The following is a 16,159-nucleotide window of genomic DNA, read 5'->3' on the forward strand; positions in this document are numbered from 1 at the left end:
CTATACATACTTGTATATATACTATATATATATATATATATATATATATATATGTTACGGTACATGTGGGAAGACGGTACATGTGGGAAAACTAGGGTTAGGGTTAGGTGCTAGGGTGCTAGGGTTAAGGTTAGGGTTAGGATTAGGGGCACCGCTGGACTGGCCATACAATCTATCAGATGGGCCGTGCTAGTAGGCCGCGCTAGTTTTGCCCCCCCCCCAAAAAAAAAAAAAAATAATAATAATAATATATATATATATATATATATAAAACTAGCGCGGGCCAAAATAGCGCGGCATCAACTAGCGCTGAATCAAGCGGCGGCCCCCGTTTATACTAACACATGGGCTGGCCCAATCACATGCTTAGGCCCTGCTGTCCATCGGCCCCCTCCCCCACTCTGATCCCTCGGCCGACAACCCAAGTGCATTGTCATGTTCGTAGATAGGATAGTGAAAGGGGGTGCCCAGAAAATTAGGGAGAAAAAAAGTAAGAAGCTAGCAGAGGATGCCTCAAAATGTCAGAAACTGACAGATATGTTCTCTGGATCGACTGTGGGGGCTAGGCCTACTACAGATACAGCAGCCATGTCTCATCAGTACGTCAACAGTGAGTGAGTACACTGGTTCACACTTGCATTGGTATACTTGCTGTCCATGTCACTTACTCCGCTCTAGAGGGGGGGTTTACAAATGGTATATTCAACAGACTGCCAGCATGTTGATCGGCGGTGTCGGACCGATTGTGTTGGGCCCTGGTTAGGGGTAGGGGTAGGGTTAGGGTTAAGGTTAGGGTTAGACATGCCAGCATGTACCAAGTCGACGTAGCACCTAACCCTAACCCTAGTTTTCCCACATGTACCGTTTTCCCACATGTACCGTAACATATATATATCTATATATACACACAAAAAAACTATAAATGATATATATGACAGTGTGCAGTGTTGGGGAGTAGCTCCACTACATGTAGTTAAACTGTCAGTTTTACTGCATTTTGCAGTATAGCTTGGTGGAAGTTAAACTGAATTGAATCCTTGTGTGTTTGTGTTTCCAGTAAACTACTTTTTTTTGTTGCCATGTAACGGTGTCACATCGCTGTTACATGTCCATTTTTCCTACAAACCCATTGGAATTAATATTATTCAGCCTTTGAACTTCAATTTCCCTACATTTTGTTTTATTTCACAGCCTCTGGTCTCCCCACTCTGCGCCACCTAACTTTTTTTTTCTCCCAGTGATTTCAGAGCAATCAGTCGCACTTCTATGTTACTATATGCAGTACTCAAGTTGCTAAAGAAAATCAGGGGAGATGGTGGATTTTATCATATGGGGACAATTTTAGCATCCCCACAGCGTCAGTGACTTCAGTGACTTGGTACCACAGTATTTTACTCAATATGCACAAAACTAAATGTTGAAATAGCAGTAATACCACGTTCATTGATAAAATGACATAAGGGATGGAAAGGGGGGATAGCAGTTTTAGAAGGGGGATGATTTTTACTGTTTTTATTTCAGGGGGGATGCCATGCCCTCTCATCCCCCCTCAACTCGAGTGCTGACTATATGGATTGGTCGTTTTTCAGTAGCCTTTTTTCCACCTTTTTTTTCTCCCAGTGATTTCAGAGCAATCAGCCTCACATTCTATGTTACTGTATGGATTGGTCGTTTTTCAGTAGCTGGATGTCACATGTTGTGTGTCGGATGAAGTAGTTTTGATGTAGTGAACTACTATTTCAAAGTAGCTTTATTTTTGACTAACTACATTACTCTCAAGGGTATAGCTTTAGTGTAGTTGAACTTCTTTCCTCCCGTAATGTAATTTGTAATCTAGTTAAATACATTTCCAAATAGCTTCCCCAACACTGACACTGAAAATAAAAACAAGGTTGAAACTGTATCTAGCTTGGGTGCATTTTCTGTTGTTGACGCATGCATGTAGAAATTGTGATACTTTGTGAAGCACCTGTTTGAGAATGTGATAAATACAGTATCAACATTTTACTGCAGGTTTGTTTTTTGGGTGCTACTATAGAGATATGTGTTCTGGTCAAATCTACTATAGAGATATGTGTTCTGGTCAAATCTCTTCCAGGATCCTGTAGCAGGAAATCCTGTATTTAAAGAAGCCCAAGTACTGAAATGTGGTCTCCTCTACTCGACTACCTACCTGGAGAATTAACTCAACTACTGCTGAAAGGCCAATATGCATTACAGTGGTCACAGCCACTTTGAATAGACTCATAAGTGTCTTTCTCTTTTATTTTGTGGCTTAAATTTTACTGTTTTAGTATTTTATTTCAGGGATAGGGGTGGTCAACCAGGAGTTTGTTTGTTTTTTATATTGACAATGGATGGATGGCACTATTATTATTATTAATTTATTTTTATTGGATGTTTACTATTTGATTTTTATTTGTCTCTCTCTCTGTATTACTGATATGATGGGGGGAAATGTCTAGCCTAATTGTTGTCTATGTTGAAAATGTTTGTTTGAAAAAAAAGAAAAAGAAAACATTTAAATGTATGTAATTAAGAGAGGGAGGGGGGGGGGGTATTTGATTTTCACGTTTAGAAAAGAAAAACACGAAAGAAAGAGTCATCTGTGATATTTGTGTATACTTTGTATATGTACTCTTTGAATAAAAACTTTGTTAAAAAAAAAAGAAGCCCAAGTAGGAAGACCCTGGCAATGAGGAGGCAGGATCCCTTCTCAAATATCCTGTTCAGATCCAGGATCTCTGTCCGATCTTTTAAAAAGACGGTAACCAAGGTTGCCAAGCATATCTCTATCATCATCATCATCAGCAGCAGCATTTTAATAGGTAACCATGAGTAACCTCTTGACCAGACCACACCTACGGAAAAGTGGATGCCTCTCCAGGGGCCAGGATGCCTCTCCAGGGGCCAGTGATCACTTGTGCAAGTGCAGGATGGCCTGATGTTTCACAAGACCTGCCCCATGATCCTTTGCTCTGCAGTGACCACAAGTCCTGCCTGCTGCACGTCGGAGATGCCTCTGAGCTGTCATCTACGTTCAAATAGGAGAAGTGAAGGCGGTGTTGAAATCTGGGTACGCTCCAGGCCTGATCATCCTCCGGCCCCTTACGGGAGCTCAGCAGGTCTGGTTTCCCGATAACCTCATGATCCGGATGTCCGTCCATCAGCTCTCACACAAGTGATCGTCAATGACACATAATCTATGTGGCAATCTTAATTAATATCCTGTGTGATTTAAAAAAATATATATTCATATGGTATAGTGAGACAAATTGAGAAGAATAATCTATCTAAGACCTGGTATTACGTTGGTATAGTCCATAAACGTGTTCATAAAGATGATTTTGAAGTTAAGATTTGCAATCACTTAAAAAAAACATAGTTAAGTTGGCATATATCACTCTCACATGCCTTCGGGGGGAATATTTTTGCTGAAGTATGCTGACCACAAATAGAAAGTGAATACAGGAACAATAACTGTTTGTTCTCTTAAAAAGTGATTCCTAGATGTTTGTTTTTTCTACACAGCAAAATTAAACAACATAGTTCACTTTATTAGACATTATAGTCAGAAGGTTGCTTGCCCTGAAAGTAGTACATGGGCCAAACTGTAATCCATGGTGCAAACTTGTAAATAGCCACTGCTAACTATAGCCAAGGCAAACAAAAAAATCAATGAGAGCAATAGACAAAGTTCGATCATTGCATGGCCAAATCATCAAATGAACTTTCTGACTTAGTTGGTGATTTGTCCACAAATTGAACCAAGTTGAACTGCTCCCATTCACACCCATAGTTTTTATTTTAGCAGTGTGGCTATTCAAACAAATCTGAACCATACAGCTTCTCCTCCCTCATAGAATACATTCAATTCTGACTATAAGGTTTAAAGGTTATTAAACTGTTATTAAACAATGACACACCACACATACTGTGTGTCATTGTGTGTGCCTGTGTGCGTGTGTGAGTGAGTGTGTGTGTGTGTGCGTGTGTGTGTGTGTGTGTGTGTGTGTGTGTGTGTGTGTGTGTGTGTGTGTGTTTGGTGTGTGTGTGTGTGGGGGGGGGGGTGTACTTTTTAGCAGGGCAAACTGCCTGCAGGAGGTGTGATGCAATGTGGAGTTTACGGAACAGCCACTGCTCATTGACGGTAAAAATCTGTGAAAAGGGGGCGGGGCTTAGCTTTCCCGAAAAAAAGAAAAAAATGTCATCCGGTGTGGGAAATTCCCTGGTACTACTTCTCTGCATAGTGAGCCCAGCACCAGGAACGTGGTGAAGTCTGTAGGGAGCAGTGGTGCGTAATCTAAGAAACTTTTGACCCCAGTGTGCCATGGGCCTACTGAGAATAACAGCAAGGGGAAGACATCCTGGGGGGTATTCCATCAACGTCGCTAAAGGAAAATCTAGGCTTATTTTGACAAGTCTCGCGAGATCTATCAAGATATGCCTGGATCTATCTACGAAATAAGCCTAGATTTTCCTTTAGCGACGTTGATGGAACACCCCCCTGTTCTCTCACTGCTAGGGGGAGAAAACCTCAACAGCAGCAACAACAACAACAACTGTACTAATACTAACTGTGATTCTGGCATTGTGTTTGATGATGAAATTGGACAGAGCATTGTCTTATTTTACACTGGGTGTAACATTCAGATGAGTTGGAACAGGAAGATGTGTTGAGCAATGTCTTGCAGTTCTGTTGTCCATTTTGGGAAGTGTTGAGAAATGCTCTGTGTGCATAATGTCCTCTCTTACTTGTGGTTATTGAGGTGCAGTATAGCCAAGCCTAATTTAGAACAGGCATATGCCTTACATAACAATAATATTACATTTACATTTTTGGCATTTAGCAGACGCCTTTATCCAAAGCAACTTACAACACACACATTTGTCTACGTAAGTGAATCGTCTATCCATCGGTCAGCATAAGAAATAATAATCTATGCCAAAACCAGGGGCCATAGGCAGTTACATTGCTAGAAGAAGGAAAATGTATTATTATTATTATTATTATTATTATTATTATTATTATATTATTAATATTATATTCCAGTTAGCTGACCCTTTTGTCCAAAGGGACTTACATTGCAGTGAGTGTATACATTTGTGTGTGTGTGTGTGTGTGTGTGTATATATTGTATATTGTATAAATATTGCCTTTATATGACTACATAATTAAATTATGATTATATAATATATATATATATATGTATACTGTATACATATATATATATATATATACATATGTATGTATGTATGTATGCATGTATGTATGGAATCGAACCCAGAACCTCAACATTGTTAGCGCCATGCTCTACCATCTGAGTCACAGAGGACCACATAAAACACTGTAGTGATACACAGAATAAAACACTGTAGTGATACACAGAATAAAACACTGTAGTGAATGAATGAATGAATGAATGAATGAATGAATGAATGAATGGTCTTTATTGTCATTAATACAGTACAGGTACCATACAACGACATTTAGGAGGGGGGGCTCCCCTGGTGCTTGGAACTAAAAACAAGAGGGCCAAGGGTAAAATAAAAAAGGGAAAAGAGCTGGTTTACATAAATAAAGGCTATGTACACTATCTACTATACTATACTACTATACTATACAATAAAACACTGTGCTGTACTCTATGCTATGCTATAAATATCCTAACTTTTCCTATATCTGAACCTTATCTACACAAGGGTTGTCATATTGCACATAGTATTGTTGCACATTCATTTACAGTGTCGCAGTTAGCAGGTTTGAAATGTTCACAGTTGTATTTCAATATTGCACTTTATTGCATGTTTACAATCTAGTAGCTGCCATCAAATTGTCTAGATTGTCCAGGGCCTAGAACCTAGGTCTTTGCTGTGTTCAGGGCCTGAATGGCCCTGGGGTAGAAGCTGAGCTTCAGTCTATTTGTCCGTGCGAACATGGTCCTGAACCGCCTGCCTGAGCGCAGTAGTGACACACAGAATAAAACACTGTAGTGACACACAGAATAAAACACTGTAGTGACACACAGAATAAAACACTGTAGTGACACACAGAATAAAATCGGGATAATGGGACACTGCATTTTCGTTGTCTGGTACTTGTACTCTACAGTGACAATAAAGTTGAATCCAACCTAAAACACTCTAGTAGTACACAGAATAAATCACTGTAGTGGCAGACAAAATGTGCCTTCTCTTGAAAAACCAGTGTCAGTTAGTGTTGTTTCTCTCTCCATTATGTGTTTTTGAACCATTTAGGTGTAACCAATAAGTCACAGACCTCCACCCTGCATTGTCATGGAGACAGGTTGTTTTTGTATCTTGCCCAGGCTGAGCTATTCTGTTGAGTGAAGGGGATTTTCTCCCATTTTACCATTCTAGTCAGGCAAGTTTAACAGCACTTTCATTCCCCCAGATGTGTACTTGTGTGTGGTGGAGCTGTTGCTACTGCTGCTGGTGCTCTTGACCAGTCACACCAAACCAGAAACTCGGCTTTAACTAAAACTAGGAATAAACTATTTTTCGATAGTCTTTTTTGCTGTTGTTGTTGATGATCAAACCAGACCATCTGTGGTGGAGGACGGCCTATTAGGTTATGAATAATCTGTTCATATGAATCTGTTACTTATCTATAACATCCGTATAACTATTTTCATACACATGAGATGGGAGATGCAGCTATCCCCTTCATTTCCAGTGGCAGGTATATGCTTCAAGTGAAAAGCGTTATGCCTGCTCCGAATATCACATGCACCTACGGCTCCCGATATTTGGGACTGGCGTGTTTTAAAGCGGTCAAAGCACACTGCTGTGTGGTGTGGTGGGGTGGGGGTTAGTTGCTGATTAATCTTTACGCAGCCTTGAACCCCCTCTGTGTGGGTCAGTGGACCCACCACACTATTGACCAAGGTGTGTGCTCGAGATAATGCTTGCATATTAGATGGATGAATAAGGGCTTTTTCAGCAGCACACTAGTATGTATGAATGAATTATCATGTCCTATCATGTCTTGAGTCCTTTAAATTTGACCATATCCATACACAAGATGTGTTGTGTGTCTTGTCAGGTCTCTCTGTGTGTGTGGGTGAAGGGAGAGAGAATGTGTAACAGAATAAACCAGTCAGGTGAGCTACACCTATTAAATGACACAAATAATTTAAAAAAACGCATACACATGAATACCAATAAAGTATAAATCTGATTTATTCAATAAAATATCAAATACCATGAAAACATTTGTACCTTTACATCTGAAAGAGATTACTTCATTCATTGCCAATACTGTTACAAAGAGTTGCATCATACCTCTGCAGTACAACTCTACCATGACAACCATTGCTCCAGATAAGGAGAATACATTTAAATAACAGAATACAATGGCTTAATACAAATGCAAAAACCTGTACAGAAATACTGCAAACACCAAATTATAGCCCAGAGACTGACAATTAAAGGTGGCATGAGATACAAACATGGGTGGTTGCGCAATCCATGCACCCTCTGATCTCTGTCATTCAAACTGCCCTTGTAAACCTTTGGTAGCTGTTTTCACATGTAAGTAACATCCCTTTGTTTTCACCAGTGAAACGCCAAAATCTGTTTTTTCAGTGTCCGTATCAACCTGGTTTTCCAGTGAGATGTGTGTGGGGCTCTGTGATCTCTCATCAATGATGTCTAACATTGTCCGGTGGCAGAGAGCAAGTTGCGCAGAGTGGCCAGTTCTCTGGACAGCTGCTCGACGCGCTTCTGGAGACGGTCATTCTCGGCGGAAAGTTCCAGCACCTTGTGTTGCGTCTCCATATTACGCGTCTTGGCTTTGTCCCTGCTCTTTCTCACGGCAATGTTGTTCCTCACCCGCCTCTGCTTGTACTCATCACTGCTCTTCTCCAGTCGCTTCTTCCCTTTGCCACTGGACATTTTGCCCCCGTGCGACTGCGAAGGCGACCTGCCGTTACCCGACGACGGCGCAGGTGTGCCGGGAGGACTGGAGGCGCACGACGAGGACGCGCTGGAGATGTTCCCCAGGCTCCCGCTGGGAGTGGTGGACTGGTACTGGAGATAGGACCTCATGTCGAAGCCCGAACCACTGTCCATCCTGGTGTCCTCTTCAGAACCACAACCGTTCCTCTTTAAGTGGTTCACCCCCCCGCCGGGAAACTCGGGTCTGAACACGTTGTCCACGCGGGTTTCTTGGAGTTCGGCAGGGTAACCCTGGACGTACAGAGCCTCCTCTCCGGGGTGGCCGTGGGGACTGTGTGCCGCCTCCCGCTCGTTGTTCAAATTGATGTAGTTTCTGTAGTTCTGTTGCAAGGACGAAACTCTCTTGATCTTGCCCTCGTCCTCGGCGAGGAAATCCGCGAATATGTCTACCCCCCGCTGTTGGGTCTCGATGCGCGTCGCCTGTAGGTGTTGACTGTGCAACGCTGCTGGATCCAGGTAGACGCTGAAATCTATCGCTTTCTCGTGCTCGGCGATGCCAAGCTCCGTCATGGATCCGTGCTTGCCAATGCTGTCGGTGATGGGACTGATAATGCTGTTGCGATTTTGAAAAGCAAAGCAGTCCCCGTCGTAGAATCCGGCCACTTCCATGGATCTTAACACCCGCCGGATTGCAGGAACATCGGAGTATTTGTGACACTTGGTATTACTTGCTGTAGCCTACGCACAGTTCCTACTTGGTGGTCCACTCACAAACTGTCAAGAAGTAGTTAAAGTTAAACAAATGGAGAAAGCTCTAATTATTGCAAATTGTAAAAAAAAAAAAATGTTAACACTTTTGTGTCAACTGAGGTTGATGTGTTAAACAGTTGCGCACGGGAGGGTTTTTATGTGAAATCGGGATGGGCGTGGCGACCAGCAGGTATGTGACGCGTGATATGAGAAAGGCTGCGTTCGTAAATTCGCTCCGGAATCTGATCAGCAACTCATGGTACGCCTCTTTGTCCAATCAAATTACTTGGTCGCTTTATGACGTTGAACCCAGTGTGCGCTCCGGCGCTCTCAGAGCGAGTTTCCGACCGCAGCCACGCCACGGTCTATGGGCAGGCTGGCCCCCCAATATGTGACTAGACGACTTTTAACATTTGGATGTTGTTGTTGTTGTTGTTGTTGTTGTTGTTGTTATAGTCATAAATTGATAGGCACAAGTGATGCACGTAGCAGACCACCACACGAAACTCACATCGCGGGTTTGAATAGATTTGTAGGAGTAAAATTCGTCTCGCATTATGATTTTGTTTTTTAAATAGAGGTACAGTAAAATGGCATTTCTCGGTAGAAATGTCTTCAAATCCACGATGTGCGCCTTCGTTTAGTCGTTCTGCTTAGCTTTGAATTCCCCGCGTCCCCTTGTGACTACTACTAGACATCTCAACAACATCCACATGTAAAAAGCAGTACGTCTAGTCACACATCGGGGTTATGGGCACGCCTAGAGATGTTATTCTTTCGAGGTAATCCACCGGAGATGACCGTGTACTGTACATTCAGACCGTGTCAATTAGGACAATAATTATCTGCATTAGCCTATAGACAATTGGCCACTTGAAAACAATTAGCTGGACTGTGCAACTGCAGACTTAGACTATTGGAACATGGGTTGGAGATATGCATTCATGATTTTCTGTCAACATCGCAAATGTATAATATGTAGGCTATAACTGCATTTCATTTAGAGATCAGTTTGGGGGAAAGTGACACAGTTGAGGGCTGTGATAAACGTATGTGAAGAACATTAACCTATACTGCCATCTAGTGGTAGTGTACAGTAAAACAATAATACAATCATTCACAGGAGAATAAGAACTAAATCAAACTATACAAATCGTGCTGTTTTAAAAATATGTTTGGCAACAGTCATATCTGTGACATTTAGACTATGCCCATTAAAGCACTTTGAGCTGCAACGTTTGCAGGAAAAGTGCTATACAAATAAAAGTTATTATTATTATTATTATTATTCACATGAGGAGTTGGGCTAAAATGCACCAGTAACTCTTAGCAGGCCAATCGCTTCAACCCTCAAGTGTCCCCCCCCCCCCCCCCCCCCATTTTATGTCTGAAAGTAGGTGTCTCTATCAACGCATAGGAATACCACATAATGTATTAGGTGCTACATTATCAGCCTCTTTTATAACGGCGTGTCTTTTGCTCAGCTTAGGTTAAATGCACTCATCAAATATGTAAGTCATAAAGTAATTGATGTACCGTAACACATAATGAATGTTTGGACTATGACCCTCCAAACAGCTGATACTTCACTCAATATGTGAGCTTAGAATGATAAGGTTCTATCTCCTTTTCTCTGCTTATCATAAACGTAGGTGCCAATTCGTGAGCTTAGAATTGTACGGTTCTATCTCCGTTTCTCTGCTTATCATAAACGTAGTCGTGAGCTTAGAATTATAAGGTTCTATCTCCGTTTAGGGTAGTTCAGAGATATTGAGCGTCAAAGTTTTTACATTCCATTATGTTTTGTGAGATGGAACCTTTGTATTTTATTAATTACTAACTCAAAAATGTCAACATTTTAAAAAATAACACCACACAGGCATTAATAAACACCTAATGGATCAGATTATGTAAAAAAACTCAATTTTGACAAATAATTCTACGTCACGAATACGTCACGTCACGAATACGTCACGAATAGTCACCAATTCTAATTCACCAATTCTAATTCTAGACTACAATTAATCACATCTCACAAGTGAATGATGTGTGTTACTGCAATAGTTTGTAATGAACAATTACATGTAGCCTATTGCTTAATTGAATCCATGACGATTCGATTCCCTATAGTTTATTTTATCAAGATATGAATGCAGCATTCTGAAACTACTTTGAACATAAAATCACTTAAGGGAAGAGGCAGGTGAAGCAGTTGTACTTGGTAATCAGCTACAGGCTTACAGGCTTTAACATTAAACTGGGATTTCCTTGGCTTTTCAGTTTGTTCTATACTGTATACTGCCCTTTCAATGCAGCATCAACATTCACTACTTCACTGACTTTTAACATTATAACTGTTGACTTTAACATCATTTAACATCATTAACTAACCTGTGATGAAGTGTTTGCACAACTGTTTAACACACAAAAGTGTCAACATTTTTTTTTTTTTTTTTTTTTTTTACAATTTGCAATAATTAGAGCTTTCTCCAGCTGTTTAACGTAAACTACTTCTTGACAGTTTGTGAGTGGACCACCAAGTAGAACTGTGCGTACAGCAAGTAATACCAAGTGTCACAAATACTCCGATTAATTGTAGTCTAGAATTAGAGTTGGTGAATTAGAATTGGTGACTATTCGTGACGTTAGAATTATAAGGTTCTATCTCCATTTTTGTCAAAATTGAGTTTTTTACATAATCTGATCCATTATGTGTTTATTAATGCCTGTGTGGTGTTATTTTTAAAAATGTTGACATTTTTGAGTTAGTAATTCATAAAATACAAAGGTTCCATCTCACAAAACATAATGGAATGTAAAAACTTTGACGCTCAATATCTCTGAACTGCCCCTGTTAAGATCCGCCGGATTCCACGACGGGGAGAGGATGAACATGGTCAACAGTGGGACCCTTCCAGACAGACGGACACATGTTGCCTGGAAGCATCCCACTGTTTACCCTCCTCATCCTCTCTGCGGATGGCCTGAAGCCACAGATCTCCTCTTTTACTGTCCATAAGCAGTCAATCACCACCCAAAAGGGGGGCGTGGTCGTTCTGATGACGCGGAGATGACGTATAGACTGCTCTGGGGAATAAGCGTCAATAACCAAAACCAAACATTGTATGATTGGCCACATGCGGGCGGGGTCAGGAAATGCAGTCTTTTCCCCCTCACTACCTAATTGGTTATTCGCCCGGTTATGGAATCATTTTCCAACTCGGCAATTGGCTGCTTTAGATTGCAACCTAGATCTGATAGGGCCAGAACGGCAGTGTGGTGAGCGGCGGGCGGATTTGCGGAACCTAGGATGGTAGGGGATGGTAGGGCAATACCGCTACCTGATTGGTTGGCGAAGCACTCGTGAAGGCTCTTCATGAGTGCTTCGCCAACCAATCAGGTAGCGGTATTGCCTTACCTTCCCTGCTTCGCCAACCAATCAGGTAGCGGTATTGCCCTACCTTCCCCTACCATCCTAGGTTCCGCAAATTCGCCGAGCGGCAGGGTGAAGGCAGAGAGAGAGAGAGAGAGAGAGAGAGAGACAGTAGCACTGTGATACAACTGGCTTCCTGGTTGTGGGTTGAACCAGCAGGGCAGTAAAAAGAGTTGAACATGGCGAGAATGGTAAGCGAGGACGGGCGTGGGCAAGACACACCAAACACAGACTCAAAGGGACCCGGCCGGGGCACCCCAAGGTGGGGGCCGCAACATGCGGGGGCGCAAGAACTCGCGAATCTGTATTCGCCAGGTGAGGCTCGCCTCTTTCCCTCTGCCGCCCGCGTCTCCACTCGGGAATGTCGTATTCATCGTTGGCTGCGTTCGTAAAGTCGCTCTGGGAATCTGATCAGCACTCATGGGATGCTTCAATGTCCAATTAAATTACTTGGTTCCGTTGTGACGTTGAACCCAGTGTGCGCTCCGGCGCTCTCAGAGCGGATTTACGAACGGCACCCTTCGTTGTCAGAAAAACTGTTCAGACCCGAGCAGCACATTAGCTAATGGAACAGTGATGTGAGACAAGGAAATGGTATCAGCATTAAAGCCTGTTGTTACAATCAGTCAGATTGCGCAAAAATAAATGGTTTCTGTGGGTTATTCAGCTTGCTCGTTACGCAGCAGTTGTTTGCCTCCAAGTCAATATGACACTTGGCTTACACAACGCTTGCATATCGATCAACAGATTGCTTAATCGTCTGGGGTTTACTTGTTGAAATTGCGATGAAGTGAGATTTGTTTAAACAAAAAAATTGTTGAGAATATGGAAATTCTATGTCATTACAATGCTGTAATGGACATGGATGAGCTCCATATGGACACTGGGAGTGGCTTGACCTTTCAAAACAATCTGAAACATTTGACAACAAAGATGGATGTTAGACAGTGCGAAGTGATGGGGAGTTAGAAGTATTTCAACATTTTGATTGAAGATCATTTGAGCTTTTGTACACATTTAAAACCCAGCCAATTCTGACATGTAGAGGCTGAACCAGAGGGAGCACCTCCTAGCCTATATAATATGGCAACTAGTGTTAAAAAAAATAACTGCAAATGACAGATGAACAATTGTCTGCATTGTATCAGTTGCATTCCAAACTCTACAGATCTACTTACGAATCTGTTTGCGTGCTTTTGAACAGGGTGCCTTTGACAGATGTTTTTCGTGCTTGACACCTATTGAGAGAGAGGATGAATGCAACTGGCTTTGTCATCATGACCAGAATTCTCCTGGGCCTCTTTCCAGTGGTCAAGCAGTCAAAGCGGGCCTGGGCCACTGGTCAGGCAGACTAGCACCTGACTGTCACTGACCCGGGGAGGTTAAGCTGCTTGGTTGTCTAACTCTCTTTGAGCTGTAAGAATCTGAAGAAGTATTTTACAGCCCAGCTACTATAGTCACATTCCCAAAGAATAATAATTGTTATGCTACAAGGAAAGCATTAGAGGGAAGGTATACTAACTTCATCACAGGATTAGAGTATTATAGAGTATAGAGTAACTATAAAGATGCACTCACTTAATAGCCTAATAATAATAATTCATTATATTTACAAAGCGCTTTTCAGGGACTCAAAGACGCTGACAGTATGGGTACACAAAAACACGCAAACAACAGATAACATGAGGACATAGAACACAGCATTAACAAACAGGTACAAGAAACAATTAACACAGCAATGTCCAGGGGAGGGGGGGAAAACATTCCCATTTCCAAGTTCTTCCTCATTGTGCTGCATTGTGTCACATCACATGGCAGACATTTTGTTGCTGTTTTAACCGCAGAGAAAGTAGAAGGTAGCTAGTAACAGTGTAGTGTTGGTCCCTGAAGTGATTTAGTCTTTAAGTGGGACAGCTGCATTCCTCGAACTGAGAGACTAACTTGTCCCACTAAAAGCTGATGCATTTTTAAAGACGGTTGGAATTCAGTGACCTCGGGACACAACTTTGTTTTGTTTTGTTTTTTTTACTCCAGGGAAACGATGTCTGGAGTGGACCAGTGTCGTCCTCTGCTTCTCACTCATGGCCTTCAACTTCTTTCACCTTCTTGCCAACTTCCACCTGAGTCACGTGTGGCACATCCTCCTGGGCATCGGTAAGCACAGCTGACGTCCACACAGGTGCACAGATGCCCACCGAGCACATAGATCGATTGACAATATGTTACATTTAGGGCCTACATTTGACGTTTTGGGCATTTAGCAGACACCTTTATCCAAGGCGACTTTACGACAAATACATTTGTCTGAGTAAATGAATCACCTCTCCATCAGTCATCGCAAGACAATGTAATCTGTGCTCGGGCCAGGAGCCATTGGCAGTCACAATGCTAGAGGAAGAATGAAGATTATGTTGTATTCTCTCTCTGTCTCTCTCACTGTTTCTTCTCTCTTTAGTGGGTTATGTTAAGTAGGGATGCACCGATATACCACATTTTTTTCAGACCAAGTACAAGTATTTACATTTGGGTACTTGCTGATACAGAGTACCGAGTACTTAATGATACCATTATAGTCCTAACATTGACTTCAGCTATTCCTTAGCCATAGCTATTCCAGCTATGTTTGGCTGTCCCCAAGTTTACAGATTGTGAAAGGTGCAGATTGTAAGCTTTCAAATGATGTGTCATACATTGAGATCTGAAAATAGTTGAAGGAGTTATGCTTATTTGAATGTGGGTACACCGCAAACCAAACAAACCCTGTCACAAACCAAACAAACCCTGTCACGTACAGCATTTAGTTTGCACTCTGCTCTACTTTTGGTAAATGGTAAATGGACTGACTTATATAGCGCCTTTATCCAAAGCGCTTTCCGACGGCCTCTCATTCACCCATTCACACACACATTCACACACCAATGGCGGCAAGCTACCATGCAAGGCGCCGGCCCGCTCACTGGGAGCAATTTGGGGTTCAGTGTCTTGCCCAAGAGAACTTCGACATGTGGCCAGCCGGGGCTCGAACCGCCGATCTGCCAACCTTGCGATCATTAGACTGCGCCACAGCCGCCCCCACTTTTGTCGTCATCATTGCTTATCCTAAAATATCTCCAAACTGCTGACATTACTCTTCCTCTGCCTACCTACATTACGTTGCCGTTAAGTGGTATCGGGAGTGGATGTATCGGAGTAGTTTTACGAGTACGAGTGCATGAGCACAGTATTGGGTAGGAGTACCGGTATAGGCGCATCCCTAATGTTAAGACTCGTACAGCCATCATGTGTTGGGTGTTGCGTGATCGTATAGCTAATTACATGACAGAATAATTGTTAGCTTTATGAATACCTATGTTCTATTGATGAATCTCTGGCTGACTAGCTGATGTGCCAGAATTATTTGTTTTTCTTATGACTGATGTATGGATGACTCACTTACTTTAGACACTTGTAAGTCGCTTTGGATAAAGGCGTCTGCTAAATGGCAAAAATATAAATGTAAAACAACAGTGAGCTGGCACAACAGGGCCTGACTAAGTGAAATGTTATGTTTACAATATCTCTGTTGTATCTGTCTTAATCGGTTTGTAGTTATTGAATTACAGAGCTACTCTATTGTAACAAACCTATTAGATCATACCTGTTGTTGCTCATTCCTTACCTGAGATTCAACGCATAGATTAGTTTTTCTTATGATGACTGATGTATAGACGATTCACTTAGTTTAGACAAATGTACTTGTCGTGAGTCTCTTTGGATAAAGGCGTCTGCTAAATGTGACAGCAGCTGATGAAAGCTGGGTACAAACTAACTAGGTAGCAGTGGGGATTACTCACCGAATCCATTGCATTGCAATGTGACTAGCGAGGGAGTGTGGGGAGTGTGTCATTGATTTTCAACAACATTGACATTTATTTACATTTTTTAGAATAAAAGTCCCATGTTCTCGCTTTCACCAGCTGCTGTCACAAATGTCTAAAACGTTACAACGGTAACTCTCTCTCTCTGTCTCTCTCTCTCTCTCTGTGTCTCTGTCTCTCTCTCTCTCTCTCTCTCTCT

The 16,159-nt window shown here is 42.0% G+C and overlaps 2 protein-coding genes across 2 annotated transcripts in view; one reads left to right on the forward strand and one right to left on the reverse strand.

The window, feature by feature from the left end:
• Positions 1-7,185: 7,185 nt before the first annotated feature.
• cebpb (CCAAT enhancer binding protein beta) lies at positions 7,186-8,775 on the reverse strand. The gene has a single exon (XM_080533355.1). The coding sequence runs from the start codon at positions 8,587-8,589 to the stop codon at positions 7,675-7,677; it is 915 nt and encodes a 304-aa protein (XP_080389481.1). The 5' UTR covers positions 8,590-8,775; the 3' UTR covers positions 7,186-7,674.
• Positions 8,776-12,220: 3,445 nt separating this feature from the next.
• peds1 (plasmanylethanolamine desaturase 1) overlaps positions 12,221-16,159 on the forward strand; it is a 14,801-nt gene continuing 10,862 nt past the window's right edge. The window contains exons 1-2 of the mRNA XM_080533358.1: positions 12,221-12,418; positions 14,138-14,257. Coding sequence (XP_080389484.1) covers positions 12,283-12,418; positions 14,138-14,257 — 256 coding nt within the window. The 5' untranslated portion in view covers positions 12,221-12,282. The remainder of the gene's footprint in view (positions 12,419-14,137; positions 14,258-16,159) is intronic.

Source organism: Nansenia antarctica (genome assembly GCF_963989245.1).
Source record: "Nansenia antarctica genome assembly, chromosome: 6".
NCBI lineage: Eukaryota > Metazoa > Chordata > Actinopteri > Argentiniformes > Microstomatidae > Nansenia > Nansenia antarctica.

What these genes read in the sequence shown, in the direction of transcription:
- cebpb (XM_080533355.1), bottom strand. Translation starts at nt 8,589, where the DNA reads ATGGAAGTGGCCGGATTCTACGACGGGGACTGCTTTGCTTTTCAAAAT.